Source organism: Sorex fumeus, unplaced genomic scaffold, assembly GCF_029834395.1.
Source record: "Sorex fumeus unplaced genomic scaffold, SorFum_2.1 ptg000037l, whole genome shotgun sequence".
Taxonomy (NCBI): Eukaryota; Metazoa; Chordata; class Mammalia; order Eulipotyphla; family Soricidae; genus Sorex; species Sorex fumeus.
In genome coordinates, this window is record NW_026606094.1 from 42,179,270 (window position 1) to 42,197,649 (window position 18,380).

The window sequence follows — 18,380 nt, forward strand, 5'->3', positions numbered from 1 at the left end:
TTTCAAAAAATGGTGGGGGGAGGCACACCAGCTATGCTCAGGGCTTGCTCCCAGCTTTATTCTTTGTATTCAGATGTAGCGCAGGGAACTGAATTAAAGTTTACAGCATGCAAGGCAAGCACCTTATTTCTTATACTTTCTCTCTGGCCTCTAGTCTAGATTTTTGCAGAGATCCAGGCCTCTGAATGCCAGTTTCTTTACATCTCCACTTAGATGTTTTTCGTACTGTCTTTGTCTAAATCTTCACTTTAGGAACCTCCATCTGTGCAGGTACCCAAGATAGGATGTTTGATGGCATCTTTTATATCATTCTATCACCCAATTTAATTTATCCTGACAGGCTATTTTTCAGAATATTATTTACATTTTCCTTCTTGCTCTTGCTTAAACTCTGATGATCTGTTACCCCTATTTCTCCTTGGACCCCCAAAACATTGATCTCTTCCTGCTGCCACTGCTGTGCTTTTTTCAGGCTTTTCTCCACATAGTAAGTTAGCTGCACACACGTAATTCAGTACTTCAATTCTCTTTAAAATATTGCAGTTTTTCTAAATATAATTAATTCTTTCAGTGTCCCTTGAGGGACTCCAAGTTCTGATCTTTTCATCCTTCTCTCCAGATGCACTTCCCACTCCTACGGACAACACGCTGCAGTCGCTCTTTTTTTCTGATATTTTTGTTTCACACATCGTGCTTTCTGCTTCTGTGCTTTTGTGTAGAGTTTTCCGTTGGCTTGGATTTTATTTTTTTGTACTTTTCTATATTTCTTGCTTCACTTTAAAGGTCATATTGTCAGGTATTCCTGCTTCTGATTCCTAATATAATTTAGGCTCTTTATCTTTTGTATAGCATGCTGCGATTTGCATCACATTTATCTGAGTTCATAATGGGTGTGTTTTGGAGCTGGAGAGATAGTACCGAGGGTAGGGCATATGGCCAGCCTGGGTTATATTTCCGGCATTCCATACGGTCCCCTGAGCACTGCCAAGGAGTGATTCCTGAGGGCTGAGCTAGGAGTCATCCGCAAACATCACTGAGTGTGACCCCAAAACAAAACAAAACAAAAAAAACAAGCAAGAGAAAAATATAATGGATGTGTCTTTAAAAGACGTTTTAAAAATTGAAAAGTTTAAGGGAATTACTTTGGAAAACTAGTGGAGAGTGTAGTTATATAAAACTTTCTTGAAACCATCACCCAGCTTCAGATATTTGCAACCCATGTCTGAGCTTCAACTATACTCATTGCTCTATCTATGTTTACTCCAAATTATTCTTAAACAAATGGAAATATTGCTATTTTATGGTACACTTATTGTTCACAATGGAATGCTGTTCAGCTATAAGAAAAGGTGAAATAATGCTGTTTGCCACCATGTGCGTGGATCTGGAGAGTGCCATGCTGAGGGAAGTCAGTCAGGAGAGGGACAGATACTGAATGATCTCTCTCATATGTGGGATGCAAAGAACATAGTTTAGGAATAACAAATGACAAAAGGCAATAGGACCTAAGAGTTGGTATCCAGAACTGAGCTTACTACAGACTGAATGGAGCTAGGGAATGGGAGGGGACCTGGCACTTCAGTTGAGAGAAACAGCTACTCTCTGGTAGCTCAGGTATTGGAACATTGTAGCAGGAAACTGTTGAACAGCTTTGTAATAATGGTTCCTCAATAAAGGTTGAAAAATTATGTTAAAGGCTTCATTTAAAAACATAACCACAATACCTTTATCACATGTAAAAATATGTAACGATTCCATTATTTCAAGTATAAATTCAGTGTAAAGTGCACTTTGTTGGTAAAGGTAAAAGGTAAAGGCCCTCCCGTTGATCATCGATTTGCTCGAGTGGGCCCAGTAACGTCTCCATTGGAGACTTTGTTGTTACTGTGTTTGGCATATCGAATATGTCACGGGGAGCTTGCCAGGCTCTGCCGTGCGGGTGAGATACTCTCGGTAGCTTGCCAGGCTCTCCGAGAGGGGCGGAGGAATAGAACTCGGGTCGGCCATGTTGGCTGCGTGCAAGGCAAATGCCCTACAGCTGTGCTATCGCTCCAACCCTTTGTTGGAATCAAAATAAATTAGGATCCATGCATTTAGATTCATACTATTATTTAATACCTCTTTTAATCTATGCCTTTCCATTCTGCCCCCAACTCTTATTTATAATTTGAAATTTATTTGTCAAAGGAACAAATTCATTTCTCCTATTTTTTTGTCTGAATTTTCCTGATTATATTCCAGTGGTATTATTTAATGTGTTCCTATGTCTCCCCAAGATAAATTTATTTAGAATTCATCAGATTCAAAGATCAGGAATGCTCCCATTAGGAGGCACAAAAAATGCAGAAGCTTCTTTCTGTTATTTTTAGCAGCTAATAATTCATTAAGTGATTATGGTTAGCAATAATGGTGACATTCATATTATATCATTTGTTCACATGATTTCTTGAAAAGAAATTTTCACACATTAACATGTGGTTATCCTGAGTTACCGTGCATATGGAAATATTTTAAGGGTTCGTTAATGCTTTAATAAGGTAAGGATATATCTTTTTTTTTCTAATATCGGCAAGACTTTAAATTTTTTATTTTTCCTCCATTTTCCATCTAATATAAACATGTATTTTAGTTATATTTTGCAGGAAATCTTAGGGTATTTCACAGGGCAACATGCTAACTAACAAATAAGATCACTAAAATATGCATTTAAGAAAAACATGTTGATACCAGTGTACAACACAGGCATATCACATTTGAATGTGTTTTGATTAAAACCAATTGTATACATGTATCGATGTGGAAAAGGGAATTTGAGTAAAAGTTAAAATAGCTATGAGTAAGACACACTGTCATCATAATTTCTGGACTACTTCTCAAAATCCATTTTTTTTCTTTTTCAAAATTTCTTACATATGACTAAAAGAGAGCTCAGATAGAGAAGGGAACACCAAATAAAGGTCTTGGGAGGATCCTCCCAGGATGGGAGAAGCATGCTGAAAGTAGACTATAGACCAAACATGATTGTCACCCATTGCCTCTTTTGCAAACCACAACACCCAATAAGAGAGAGAGAACAAAAGGGAATGCCCTGCCACAGAGGTAGGGTGGGATGGTGGGGATGGGGGGTGGGAGGGATACTGGGATCTGTGGTGGTGGGAAATGGGCACTGGTGGAGGGATGGGTATTTGATCATTGTATAATTGAAACCCAAGCACAAAAATTTGTAAGTCTACAACTGTACTTCATGATGTCTCACTGTCACTGTCCTCCCATTGTTCATCAATTTGCTCGAGTGGGCCCAGTAATGTCTCCATTGGAGACTTTGTTGTTACTGTATTTGGCATATTGAATACATCACGGATAGCTTGCCAGGCTCTGCTGTGCAGGTGAGATACTCTCGGTAGCTTGCCGGGGTCTCTGAGAGGGGTGGAGGAATCGAACTTGGGTCGGCCATGTTGGCTGTGTGCAAGGCAAACACCCTCTCATTAATAAAAAAAAAAATTGTAAGTCTAAAACTGTACCTCATGGTGTTTCACTAATAAAAATTAAAAAAAAGAAAGTTATTTATAAAGGCTTATATTTGAGACAGTTGGGTGTTAATAGATAATAAATACTATTTGATGAATCAGCAAATTCTGTGAAGCATTATACAGACATTAAAATAGCCTGTGACTTTAGGTACCATAACTTCAAGTTAGTTTTCTTACTTGTGTGGTAAAGATATATCTTGATGCTCTTAACAATTTCAAAACCAATAAGATGGTTTTTGTAGTGCATTCCAAAGAAGGGTGCTGAGATTTTTGTTTGTTTGATTATAAAGTGTAATTTTAGTATCCCTTTCAATCACAAGTATTTTTTTACTAATGTCTTATAATTTTTTTTTATCCTGGATGAGTTGGGACTTTCTGACTCCCTTTCAGATGACTCAGCCTCCCTTATGGCCATGTAATTTGTGTTTCTTCTTGAATAATTAGAATTATTTAATAATCATAAGTGCAGGGACCTTCTCTCTTGCTCTAGCTCTCTCTCTTTCTCTCTCTCTCTCTATTGTGTGTGTATATGTGTGTGTGTGTGTGTATGTGTTTTATCCTTTATCCCAATCCCAGACTCATAGTCCCTCAGTGAGTATTTGTTGAATGAGTTGTGTGTTATTAAACTTAAGTAAAGTTCTGTCTTTGCTTAGGAGCATTTAGTTGAATCTTCGTTAACACAGATCTTGAATCATAGAGTAGAAGTTTTAGGAGAAAATTTTGGATCATCGTAAGAACCAAATCATTTGGTAGACTGTTGGGAAGCTTGATGTCTAAGAAACTCTTTTTGAGGAGCAACTTTGTTTTATTCAGGGAAAGGACAGAGATAAAGGAACAAACCAGGGAAGATCTTTTTGTTTACTCAGGATCTTGAGCTGGGGTTGCTTCTAATTGCATGCTATAGGTTTTTCAAATTCTTAGTTGACTGATTTTATTTTTCAAAAGATGCAAATTTGTTTGTTTATAATCGTTGAAATCTGTGTAGTTCTGTTTTCTTCTTTGAAGATTATTTGTTGGTTCTGATTTTATGGATTTATGAGCTAATGCATTTGAGTAAACATTGATAGTGATAAATTGTGCTTAAATGTCAATTATTTCTTTCATAGCCACATGGTAATTGGTGATTGTGCATACTGCTTTCTTTTTGCATTAAATATTTAGATGTTTGCCATTTTTAGCCACTCACTGGTAAATGTCCATTATAATGTATTTTTACTAATCTTTAGAGTTTAGTTTATTGATTTTGGGAATGCACCCAATGGTACTTGAGAATTCCTCCTGACTGCTCCGGATTTATCTCAGGAGGTGCTCAAGGGATCATATGTTGCTGGAAATAGAATCTGGGCCTCCTGCATACACTTTGACCTGTTAAGCTATATTGCTAGCTCTGAATTTTATTCTGAATATTAATTGAGCAGAAATGCAGCATTCTTCTATTTCTCTCTATATTATTTTGATAAAATTAGGACAAGGTATGATTTCTGTCAATTTATCTTAAAATTATAATTTGCTCTTCTAATATAAAATATAGGTTGCACTCAGTATATTCAAGAATAGCAAAAGCCAAGTAGAATTAATATGCTGTTCATTTATACTGAAATAAAAAATGAATTTGAATGGAGGAAGCAAAGACATGGATATTCAGTTGTCTTTTAATACTTGAAATGTGTATGCAGTACAGTATAATCAGAATTTTAATTAATGTCTTAAGAGGGAATTAATCAAAGAAGCACAATTGCAAATACTTTTAAAAACTTCACAAATTTTTAAATTTATTTCAAAATATTATACTTGATATGATCCAGTCTACCTTTGTCACTTCCTCAGTATTATTTACCTTTCTTCATTTTGCTTCTTCCAGTACAGTAAAGAAACAGAAGCATTAAATTTTTCTGTATGTGGTATTATTTTCCTTAGAAGTTCCTCAGGAGACAGAATCATAATGGAAGAGAGAGGCAGAATATATTAAACTTCCCAGATTATATTAAATTTCTTTTAGCTATATTGCCTTAATTTCCTTTGTATCCTCTAGGTATAATTCCTTCTAGGTGTTAGCATATGGACACTATTTTCAAAGATGACCTAGATAAGGTTTGTGATTTTCTTTCGTTGTACTGAGTTGTCCTATTAATATAAAGTAACTAACGAAATGAAAAGTCTTTAGGCTTTCCGTGGAGAATTACTTGTCTGTAAGGAAGTTCTCTTTGGGCATCATCCTTTGAACCTGGAATGTGTATCCTGAACTAAGTGGGAAGTTTCCCTTTATAGATTTCATAAAGTGTTGACCGGGGAGGTAAATGTGTGAAATTGTATTACTGTTCTCCTTATTCAAAACTCCTAGAACTTGCTTTATTCTCACAACAAAATCCTAATGCTTGCCATGTTAGGGCACACAGAACATTGGACAGTTTCTGAGGTTGGCAAAGATTTGCATTTGTGGTTAGAACCATCCAGCATGACTCCGTGGGAACACCCAGTGTCCCCATGTCTCTGTGAGGGCTTGGCAGCATGCTCTAGAGTTCCTCTGGTAAGTGTCATGCTGCACTTGGCAGCTCTTCCCCATAGTATGGGCAGAATAAAGGAGTGAGTCACTTATCTTTGGGCTCGTAGTGAGTCTTAAAGTGAGGTCAACTTGGGAATGACAGTTGTTGGAAGAATTAGAGAATTGTGAATAATCTTTGAATTGAAAATGATCTCCTTTATAACTTAGAAGAGTTGGAGGAAGATCTTACAGTTCTGCCAATAAAATATTCTTTACTATTAGTGACTCAGTTTAAAACATTTTTTTGCCATGTTATTTACCTGAATTAATGTCTCTCCATTGCCAATCAAACCTGATTGCCTTCTATTAATTAGCTCCTGATTTAATTAATAAGACATGTAATAAAGAAATCTTCAATGTTTTCCTGTAAACAGCTCTAATTTATTGATTCAATTTGAATTTTGTAATTATTCTAGAGAACTCAAATCAGTGCCTGGAATGTATTTTTTGAATCTTTAGTAAAATAGTTTAAACCTAAAAGATAATTATTAGATACATTGTTCATTTTATTGTTCATACATTAATAACTGTCTTCTTTGAATAGTTTTAAAAACTGCCATTTAAGTAAAAAGGTAACAGACTTTTAAGCATTTTAGAATTTTAAGTATTTTGCAATATATGCACCAATTTATACTAAAAGGTTTGTGATGTTATTTTTTCCAAAGTTGAGATTTTTTTTCCTCCAGAAGTGAAGCTACTGATTTAATTCCTACTAGGTATTTGAATTCAGGGATTCAGTAATTGGTGATTGTCTAGACATGAAGAAAAAAACTAATTAAGAAAGCTACACTGACTAGGGTTAAAGAGCAATTTGATAATCAATAGGATTGTTAATGGGAAACCAATGAAGCAGTGGGGAGGGAAGGCAGGTGCTGATTAGTGGCCTGGGGTCAGATTATTAAACAATAGTAAGGCGTTGGAAACATGTCTGTTGGGTGGAGAAAGTTTAAAAAGCATTTTACAAATTTAAAAAACCCTTTTTTTGATTTTGTTTTTGGACCACATCTGGCATTGCTCAGAGTATACTTCTGGGTCTGCACTCAGGAATCACTCCTGGCAGGGCTCAGGGGGCAACATGGAGTTCTGGGAATTTTTTGGGTCAGCTGTGTGCAAGGCAAGCACCCTACCTACTGTATTGTCTCTGTCACTGTCACTGTCACTGTCCAACTTTTGTTCATCGATTTGGTTGAGTGGGCCCAGTAACATCTCCTTTGTGAGACTTGTTGTTACTGTGTTTGGCATATAGAATACGTCATGGGTAGCTTGCCAGGCTTTGCCTTGCGTGTAAGATACTCTCGGTAGCTTGCCGGGCTTTCCGAGAGGGGTGGAGGAATAGAACCCAGCTCGTCCTGGCTGGCTGCACACAAGGCAAACGCCCTACGGCAGTGCTATTGCTCCAGCCCATTGTCTCTGTAGGCTTCCTAAAATTTTATTAAGGTATGTATAGTGTACAGATTATAGAGTTTTGGGTAATAAAGTGAATAAAATATGCATATATATGTGTATACATATATATATATCTCATTCTGTACATGAAAGGGATAAGGAGTAACATCATTTAACTTCAACTGAAGAAAGCATGTTAATTTGGGGGGGTGGCGAGGGTCACATCCGGTGGTGCTCAGGGCCTACTCCTGGCTCTGTGCTCAGGAATTATTCCTGGCAGAGCTTGGGGACCATATGGGGTTGAACATGGGTTGGCCATGTGCAAGACAAATGCCATACTTTCTGTACTATCTCTATCTCTCCATACCCCAAAGTATAAAATTTTAAGGAAATGAAGTCACGGTCACAGTCACGGTCCTCCCATTGTTCATTGATTTTCTTGAGCGGGCCCAGTAACGTCTCCATTGTGAGACTTGTTACTGTGTTTGGCATATCGAATACATCACAGGTAACTTGCCAGGCTCTCTGCCGTGTGGGCGAGATACTCTCGGTAGCTTGCTGGGCTCTCCGAGAGGGGCGGAGGAATTGAATTCGGGTCGGCCATGTTGACTGTGTGTAAGGCAAACGCCCTACCGCTGTACTATCCCTCCAGCCCCAAAGGAAATGAAAAAAACTCTATATATACAGTCATCAAATACAAGGAAACTGCACCTTTAATTTGAGCAAGGAGAAAAAATATTTAAGCCTAATACAAAAGACACTAAATGCTTTATAAAAATTTGATGTCTCTGAAGTTTTTGAAAATAATGTTTATAATTTATTCTTGAATTAATTTGAAGGAATGGAGGAAATGTCAGTCTATTAACATTATTAATATTAATTCAATAAAATATTTTATGATATCACTCTATGCCTGGCGGTTTTACACATTGGACACATAATAGTTAACAAAACAGAAAAGTTTTTTTTTTCTTGGAATTTATAGTATAGTATAAATTTTAAGGACATCTTCATTTTCACATGATGTAGTAATTAAAATCTCAATTTCTTTTTTGTACTTATCATGATTATAATAAGATAATACCAAGGGGTTTAATTTATGCAGAAGGATGTTCAGAACCAGAATACCAGGAATGCATATCTTATTCTTTGATGTAGTTATCACAAAAATATGTTCATATTTTTTCATCAAAAATTGATGTATATTATCCTACCAGAATCTCAGAGTTTCACTGTTTAATTTTTTTAGTTATATTCTTAAAACACATTCAAAGTCCTTATGTGACACAATTCATTTCCTGTGACATATATATGAATAACCTAACGGGAAAGGAGAGAGAATGTGTGTGAGTGTATGTGTGTGTGTGTATGTGTGTGTGTGTGTGTGTGTGTGTGTTGGTGAGGGGAAATATTTGTAAATGAGGGGAATATTCCAAGCAGTTCCTGGAATCAGTTACTACCTCCTCGGGGAGCCAGTGATGAGCTCAACTGGGCTGAAAAGAATCTGTGCAGATGTCAGCACTGACTACTTCCCAGCCACAAGCTCTGCCAAAGCTGTAAAGGACGAAGAGTACAAGGTGGTCTCCAGATGAACTCTATGTACATATTAATTTTTTTGCCTGCACCTGTGTAGCTGGTGCACAGAGCACAAAAGAAGCAGATTTATTCTCCCAGTTGAAGCACAAGGGAAAGTAAACCTAATGCTTAATATTTAGGAGATAGCACATTATAGTTTTAGAATCGGGTGCTCTTATTTAATTCTTATATCCAGTAATGCATCTTGGCAATCACTTCAGTAAGGAATGCTATTAGGTTGATTGGGATACATTAAATTCTTTGGCTTTTGGAGATGTGTGTCTGTGACAGTTTTTTTTTAAAGCAAAAATGAATGAATTTGGATGTAACTTTTAAAAAAGAAACATTTAAATTTGTTATTTGAGATTTAGACACTGAATTCTGTGGGTTACCAATTCTTTGCTCATTCCTTAAATCTAAGTAGATGTTTAATTATATTTTCAATTGTATTAGGAAATCATATTATTCCTGTCAGATTGACAAAACCTAGGATTGGTATCAGTGTCATTAAAGTGGGGAGCAAAATCTCTTGTCATTTGCTAGGAGAAGTGTGAATTGGATCGATCTCTATATAGCATAATGGCAGAGTAGGTGGGTGGTATGCTCCCAAGCAGTGTTCAGGAAATTGGTGGTTGAATGTGAGGGCCTGAGGATGCAGTGCTGCTTTAGGTCCTACAGTGGAGAATTACCTGGTGATGCTCAGGGAACCATGTGGTGCCAGGGATTGAACTGGGATTGGCTGTATCCAGGGCATGTGCCTTAGTTCTTCTACTGTCTCTCCACTCCTTCATTTATATTTTCATGTGTATTTGTTTTACTTATTATGATTAATAAAATTTTGCATCTAGAACTAGAAAAAGTAGAAAGTAGAGCATCCAAGAAGACCTGTATAGAGTCATGTCTGTTGACAGAATTGATTGGATAGAAAGTTATCTGCCTGGAGCAATCTTACCTCTAATTAGAGCTGATACACATTTAGAATGTGTCTGGAAGAACCATCTGTTTTGGATAGGTCTTGTGTAATCTTGTAATAGTAAAATTTCATGACTTATTTTTATGATATACTGCATTATGAGATACACCCAAATGAGATGTTAAAAACAAATGACATGAAGAGAGAGAAAATGAATGAAGACTGAGAATCAACTTGTTGCCCTTGGGGATGAATGATCTCAGTTTAAGACTGAATATGAAGTCAGTTCAACAAAAGAAACAAAGAAGGAACCCTTGAAGAATCAAAGGGAGACAGTTATTTTGACTGCTTGATATTTAAACTCAGGATGAGTGGTTAAGAATGGTGATTTTGTTAAGCACTAGTTTTATTTTGGAATAGAAAAACAATGAATCACAGAAAACTTCTGTTAAATCTTGGGTCTTGCAAATGTGAGCAGTTAGCATGTGAATATTTAAAGCATGACTATTTGTGATGATCTAGAATTCCAAGCCTGGGTGAAATTGATCTTGTAGGTCAGTTGTGTCACTGACATATCAATACAAAAATACATAAAATATAAATTGCAAGAAAGACAGTTTGGACAATCATGGAAACATATTTTAACTGCTTTACTTTTAATCTTTTCTTTCATTTCTCCCAGGGTAAATGGGAAGTTGGTAGCCTTGAAAGTGATCAGACTGCAAGAAGAAGAAGGCACACCTTTTACAGCTATCAGGGAAGGTAGGCATTTTTCTCTGTTGTTTTTACTTCTAAGTTTGTGTGATTCCCAAAGCTTTTTACATATTATACACCTCTGAATTGCTTAGTTTTAAAATTACATGATTTTTTGGAATGCAAAAACTGAAATACAAAAACCAGTGTCTCTTGCAGTTATATTTAATCATGTATGAAAATAAAAACATCATGTTATATGCTTAGTATGGGGAAAAATTGCTGTGTTTTGATGGTAAAGCTGTCACTAGTGATTAAGGCATTTGTACGTAGAATTTCTAAGGTGAATGTTAATGTATCATGACTCTATATTCATGTCTTTTAAGGAAAAGGCTTTAAAAGGGGAGAGGATGTTTATTAGTCATTTGTATTATTTTTCTCTCTTTTACTAAGTTTTCTATTAGCGTCTCATAATTTATAAATAGTTTTATAAAAATTACAATGTAGATAATTTTTTCAATCTACAATCTGATATTTTTATATATGAATTGAAAATTATGCATGGGATTAGGAGCATTTTAGGCTTTAAATAATATTAACAGAATGTCAACTTTTTAGATTTTTAATTTTGTTAATTGAAGCATCATAGTTTACCATAGTAGTAAAGTGGTTATATTCTTGTCGCTCTTCGAACCGACATTTCAAAATCCCTCCACCATTTTCCCAGGGTCCATTTACCTTCATCACTTCAGCTCCCAGTTTTGATCATTCCTCAGGATTTGTTTTCTTTGGGGATTATCTAATTTATTTCTTTGCTTCTTTACAGTCTATATATGAATGAGTTCATCAGGTATTTACCCTTTTTCTTTCTGAGTCACTTAGTCAGTCTGGGAACCCTCCAATTCCATCCAGATTGCAGTGAACTGCGAAATTTCATCTTTTTCCTAGCTAAAGAGTATTCTCTTGTCTGTGTAGACTACCTTAATCTACTCACCTGTTGGGTACTCATGAGTTGTTTCTAGATCCTAGCTATTGTAAATAATGTAGCAATTAAGTAAGTGAATATATGTATCCTAGGATCAGTGTTTTTGTGTTCTTGAGACAGATTCCCAGAAGTGGGATTCAGGGTTGCATGAAAGTTTTATTTGTGATGTGTTGAGGGGTCTCCAAACCATCTTTCAGAGAGCCTGAGCTATGCATCAACAAAGGATTAGTTTGTTTTTCACCACATTCCCACCAGCACTTACTGTCTCCAGTCTTTTTCATAGAGACCACTCTTGCTGATGTGAGGTGATGTCTCAACTGTTGTTTTCGTTCGCATTTCTATGATCATTAGTGATCAGGAGCATTTTATCATGTACCTCTTGGCCAGATTTATAGCATTTGAGAAAATGTCTGTTCCTCTCCACTCCCATAGTTTGATTTTTTTTCTTCTGAGTTTTGAGAGTGCTTTATGTATCTTGAATATCAGCCTCTTATCCAATGTGTGGTGTCCAAACAAAAAATATAAGCTCTCAAGGATTTATATTTTTGGGGATGGGGAATGATTTGGACTACATCTGACTGTACTCAGTGCTTCCTCCAGGCTCTGTGCCCAGTGATCGCTACTGCTGTGTTTAGGGATCAAATGCAGTGCCAGGGAGCGAACTGTGGTCAGTTGCATGCAAGGCAACCACCTTAACCCTTTTACAATCTCTCTCGCCCAAACATTCAAGTTTTATGAAACAAAAGTCCTTCCATCGTTTGGTACATTACTTCTGAACAGTAAAGGTTGTTATTTATTGTTTAATTCTTTGTTCTAATAAAGAATAAAATACTTTTTATTTTTTATTCTTTGTTATTTTTTGTTATAACAAAGAATAAAATACTCAATATTGTGGGAACTCGATATTTTAACTTTAGTGCTTTGCATATTAATAGCTGTACTTCTTTTACATTTTTAAAAGTTCAAATTATATTAACATGATACTTCAGTTTATTTTAGCAGTGAAGGGATCATAGCTACTTATTCCACAGATGTAGCGCTGTCCTCCCATTGTTCATCAATTTGCTCAAGCGGGCACCAGTAACATCTCACAACAAATTGTGAGACTTGTTACTGTTTTTGTACAATGAGATAAATATCTGTGATTTTCTGCAATAGTATATTTAAGATAGATATAGTCTGTCACTGGGTTCATTTATTTCCCACCATTATCATTATGATTTACACTTAATTTTGGAGTCGATTTTCTGTTTGTACTTTCTCACCTCTCTCCTGTTTTTCGTATCAGTAAGTTTCTTTCTATTATTTCTGTGTAGCTGAAGGTGTTCTTATAACATTCATTTAATGACCTATAGGTCAAATAGTCTGCTTTCTGTTTTATTTTACCCAATAATTAACATTGCATATGGCTGGACCTTTTCTTTTGTGATGCCAGATTTTCAAAGTAGGTAGTCTTTTTCTTTCTCTTATGTTGTCTCCTCGAAATTTTAGGAACTTTTTGGGGTCTTCTTTTCTCTAATCTATTCTCAAGTAATTTTATTTATTTACTGAGTTTAAATAGTAACTTTAAGCTACTCATCTACATATTCCCATGTGTAGCTAATTTCTTTGTCCATTATCATGCATTCATGTGCTCAACTGATAGCTCTTTAATGACATGATTTATAAAAAGGACAATATATCACTATTCTGATAATCTGTCATCTTTATCCTGAGAATGTAATAGTTTTAATCTTTAAAAGGCAATTATTGCACACTAATCACTGCCAGTTTACCACATTTATCTGGAACTGATGGTCCCCTCAACATAACTCCCATCTAACCCCCCCCCCCATTTAGTAATCATACCCAGTGAAAAGTATCCTTAAACTTAGCTCCTGATGAGTCTACTATCCTCTAAAAGTTAATCTGTCGATTTTCTCTTTCTTAAAAGTCTCAGAATTATATTTCTTTAGATCTAATCTGTACTTCTGTGATAGATTTTTCATTGTTTCTTTTTTAATTAAATTTTTCATTTCTGTTAACTTTCTGTTATACTACTTATGCTACGTAGCACTGTCTGTAGCCCTGTCCTCCCATTGTTCATCGATTTGCTCGAGCAGGCACCAGTAATATTTCCAATTTTGGACTGTGGTTACCATTCTTGGTATATCCAATACGTCACGGGAAGCTTGCTAGGCTTTGCCGTGCAGGCGAGATACTCTCGGTAGCTTGCCAGCCTTGCTCTCTGAGAGGGATGGAGGAATCGAACCCGGGTTGGTCACATACAAGGCAAAAGCCCTACCCACTGAATATTTTAAATAATATGTCACTCTATAAAAGCCTTATTTTCAATCATCATTTGTTTTTTCTCTAAGTAAGGTTTTCTGTGCCATAAGGTTTCCTCTGTTGGGGATGGTATCAGTGTATCACTATATCACGGTCATCCTGTTGTTTGTCGATTTACTTGAGCAGGCACCTGTAATGTCTATATTCCTCCCAGTCCTGAGATTTTAGCAGTGTCTCCTTACTCATCTTTCTCAATGATTGGAGACTCTTTCAGGGTCAGGGGAATGAGACCTGTTATTGTAACTATTTTTGGCATATCAAATATGCCACAGGGAGCTTGTCAGGCTTGGCGTGTGTGGGTGGGTTACTCTCGGTAGCTTGCCGGGCTCTCCGAGAGGCATATGTATTATATATATATGTATATATATATATGATTTGTTCCCTACTATCTGAACCCTATGAAATATGGTGTGGTAATTATGGAAAATTGGTAGGAAGTATCTTATGATAGAGGCTGTGTGGTCCAGAAAGCGGCCTGGAGCCTGGTGGCTGTTGGGTAGAGAAGGTTAGCTACTGGGGTTGGGTCCCTTGGCGTGGGGAGGGCTCTACCTGCCCCACTCTGGGACTCCCCGAGTGAAAACAGCCTGGCACCGAGTCCAGTGGCATGCTTATGGGGACTCATTTTATGCTCCCTTCCGGGAGAAGCAGCCTTGAACTCTGGAGGGTGGCCGATGAGGAGATATCTGGCGCTGGCAGGGAGTGGCTTATGGTGTGACCCCTGGGTCTCCAGAGACAGGGGATGCAGGCAGAGGATCTCTGTTCTCGGGTCTTGTTGAGCCCAGAGTCCGAGGTCACAAAGTTCCGCATTACTTGGGCTCCATGGGACTTCATTCATGAGTGAGGCCTGACTGTCCGGAAAGTGGCCTGGAGCGTGGCGGTGGTTGGGTAGTGGAGGTCAGCTGCTGGGGCTGGGTCTCTGGTTATTTTGTGCCACTGGACTCCATGCCAGGCTGTTTTTACTCGGGGCACCCTCTAGTCCAGATGCCCTCTACTGCAGAAAAGCTTCTTCTCATCATATCAAAAATAGCAGTTGATCATCGCATTACCCTTTATTGCTTTTCTTGTCACCACCCTGTTTATTTCCTTGATAGTTCTTATTGGGTTCTGAAATCATTGAAATTTTTCTTCTCTATTGATATATAATCACAGTGATGCCATATTCTCAACTTTTAGCATGGCAGCCATTCTATAATTTTATTGTGGTTTAAGGAAAATGATTGAAATTAAGTTTATAATTATGATAAAGTGCTAGACAGAGACTATGTTTTCAAGGGATTTACTTCCCAAATAGAAGGCAAATATACAGATAATAAGTCAAGAAATAATGAGAAGGTACATCAGTGTCAAGTTATTTCTAAAAGTAGGAAATAGATGCCTCCTTAAAGACACAATAACCAATAAATATATCAGAAAGTGTTCTTCATCACTTATTTTGAAATACAAATCAAAATGACAGTGATCTATTACCTCACAGCAGTGAGAATGACACCCATAAAAATGTATAAACAACTAGTACTGGTGGCTTGTCAGGGAAAAAAATAAACAAACCCATATTTACTCTTCACGATAATGTTTTCTGTTTCAGCCTCTGTGGAGACTTTTCAAAAAATTAAAAATTGAGCTTCCATATGACTCAATGATTTTACTTTTTGGCATCTTTTTCAAGGGCCTAAAAACATTAATTACAAAAAAGACAATTGGGGTTCCAGAAAAAGTACAATGGTTGCAGAGGGCCAATCCAGATTTGATACATGACACCCCATATGAACCCTGAGCCCCACCAGGATTGATCCCTGTGCACGATACATAATTAAGCTGTGAGCACTGCAGGGGATGGCCCTAAAACCAATACATAAATTAAATTTAAAGAGAGACACATTTGTTAGATCTGGAAATAACTCAAGTCCCCAAGAACAGATTGGTGGACAAATAAACTGTACATATGTGGAGTACTGTTCAGCTCTAAAATGAAATTCTATTCAGCTATTAGAAAGCTGAAATCCTGCAGTTCAATGCTATAGGGATGGAGCTGGAGGATGTCATGCAGATCCAAGTGTGTCAAAAGGCAAATACCAAATAATTTTTCCCACATATAGTGTATTTAGAAACACAGTAAGGAAAGAAATGATGGCCAATGATACTGGACCCAGTATAAAGCTGAGTTTGTAAAGTGGGGTGATGAGAAGGTGAGAAGGGACCTAGATGGTAGAGGGATGGCAATATTCTGGTGGGTGTGGTGTGACAATGTCATTGTGCCTAAATTTAGATAAAAGAGAAAACCAGCAGTAAAAGTAGCAGTGGCAAAGAGTTCTACTGAAATTACTTATGGTAGATTGATATGAGGGCATAAGGAGAGGGAGAAATGAGATGTGGTGTCAAGAAAAACACAGAAGGGGTATGAAACTAGCTGCAGGAATATTACCTGAAGACATAGAGGGTCTACAAAGAATAATCCTCCACTCTCAGCCGAGGTATTGGTGTCCACTCAGGATCAAGGTTAAGAAGCTACACATAATAATATTTGAGAATCAGATTATTCCTCTATTAGTGGGAAGTTTAAAAGAAAGAAGGAGGTAGGGTCAAAAGGAATTTTTTTTTTTGTTATCTATCTGTTGATACTTGCTGGGATTAGGCAAGTACTTTTGTTACATTCTTAGCTTGCTTGGGTTGTCACATTCTAACCCTGTCTGGGTTGCCCTTGTGTCACAAACTGCTGAGATCCTTGTAACTGAGAATGTTGTTCTATGAGGGAGCCTCTGCAGACTTTCTAATGTATTTGGAAGATGAATTTGGTGTCAGCTTGTGATATAGTTTGTATGACTGGGGAAAGAATCTAGAATCTGATGAATCAATCATTTGAAGTACCGCCAATTTAAAATTATGAGGATCTGAATTTATTGGAAAATAGTGATGAAAAATGTTTTACATAAAGAAATGTTAGGGCTAGGAATATCATTAATTTTGTAATTGCCTTGAGAGGGAAGTATCCATGGGTTTTAATTTGAATAACTAAAATAATGGTGTCAGAATTTGTGATTGCTTTGAGAATTATTTTTTTATTTGATGGTTTAAAAGTGTGTTATCTAACTTAATCTTTGCATTAGTATTTTGAATTTTTTTTATTTTATGAGATTCACATATTCACATATTCGCTGGAGCGATAGCACAGCGGTAGGGTGTTCGCCTTACAAGCGGCCAACATGGCCGACTCGAGTTCGATTCCTCCGCCCCTCTTGGAGAGCCCGCAAGCTACCGAGAGTATTCGATATGCCAGACACAGTAACAACAAAGTCTCCAATGGAGACGTTACTGGGCCCGCTCGAGCAAATCGACGATCAACGGGAGGGCCTTTACCTTTACCTTTACCACATTACATATAGAAACTTTGTATTGTGAATGTGGAGTTAAGACTAGATTAGATAACTTGCTTAAAGAATTATATCTTATACCAGCTTGACCTTAGATTCTAAAACTGTCATACTTTGTGGAGGGGTTGAATTGGGTTTTAAACATTTGGTGATCATGAGACATCTGTATGAAAATATCTTGGTGATGTGGGAATGAAGCTCACAAAAGAGTTTAGCATAAGGGATATATATATTTAGCATTGGCCTTAAGCTGAAGAAGTATGTTTTTTGTGGGAGAAAACTTTTAGTGAAAATGGAGAGGTAAGTTTTAAGAAAAGATAGTGAGGTACTAAGTACCATGGATATTAGCCTAGAAACTGGGTTTTTTTCCTGACAGTTTCTCTTAACCACCCAGGATTGGGCAAGTCATTTATATATACTTGATCCAGCATAACTAAGTATCACAGACTGAGTAGTTTCAATCATAGAAATTTGTGGTCTTACAGTTCTGATATTTGAATCCACAGAAGAACAATGGGTGGATGCGTTTTTTTCTTTATCTTTACATCATCTTTTCTCTGTACTTGTGTTTTTCTAAGTTTTCCTTACTTTACAGAATTTATGAGGTGTGTGTGTGTGTGTGTGTGTGTGTGTGTGTGTGTGTGTAGGGTGAGGGTATGATTTTGGTCACACTCTTCAGTGTTCAGGACTCAGTCATCGCTCTGTTCTCAAGATCACTCATGGCAATGCTTCCTCAACCAAATGCTGTACCAGAAATCAAACTAGGGTTGGTTGCATGCAGGGCAAGCTCCTTGAACCCCATACTCTCTCATTTTGCTTTAAAATTTTTTATATAAACAGTCTGTTTAAGTTTTATTGATATAACAGTTTGCAGTAATGTGGAATTTCAGGGTTTTCTTTTTACACCATTATGTATGTATATTTAGTCATCATTATTACTTCCATCAAAGTTCCAGTTCCATAGCACCCATAAAAAGACCTTTTTGCTCAGTCTCTCAATCCCTTCTTTTCCCTTCTGATAACACCATTATTATTATTATTATTATTATTATTATTATTA

At 36.8% G+C, this 18,380-nt stretch overlaps 1 protein-coding gene across 4 annotated transcripts in view; it reads left to right on the top strand.

Moving 5' to 3' along the window:
• Positions 1-18,380, top strand: part of CDK14 (cyclin dependent kinase 14) — a 710,477-nt gene that overhangs the window by 234,190 nt on the left and 457,907 nt on the right. For all 4 annotated transcript variants that reach the window (XM_056118543.1, XM_056118544.1, XM_056118546.1 and 1 more), the window contains one exon: positions 10,629-10,708. In XM_056118543.1, the coding sequence (XP_055974518.1) occupies positions 10,629-10,708 (80 nt within the window). The remainder of the gene's footprint in view (positions 1-10,628; positions 10,709-18,380) is intronic.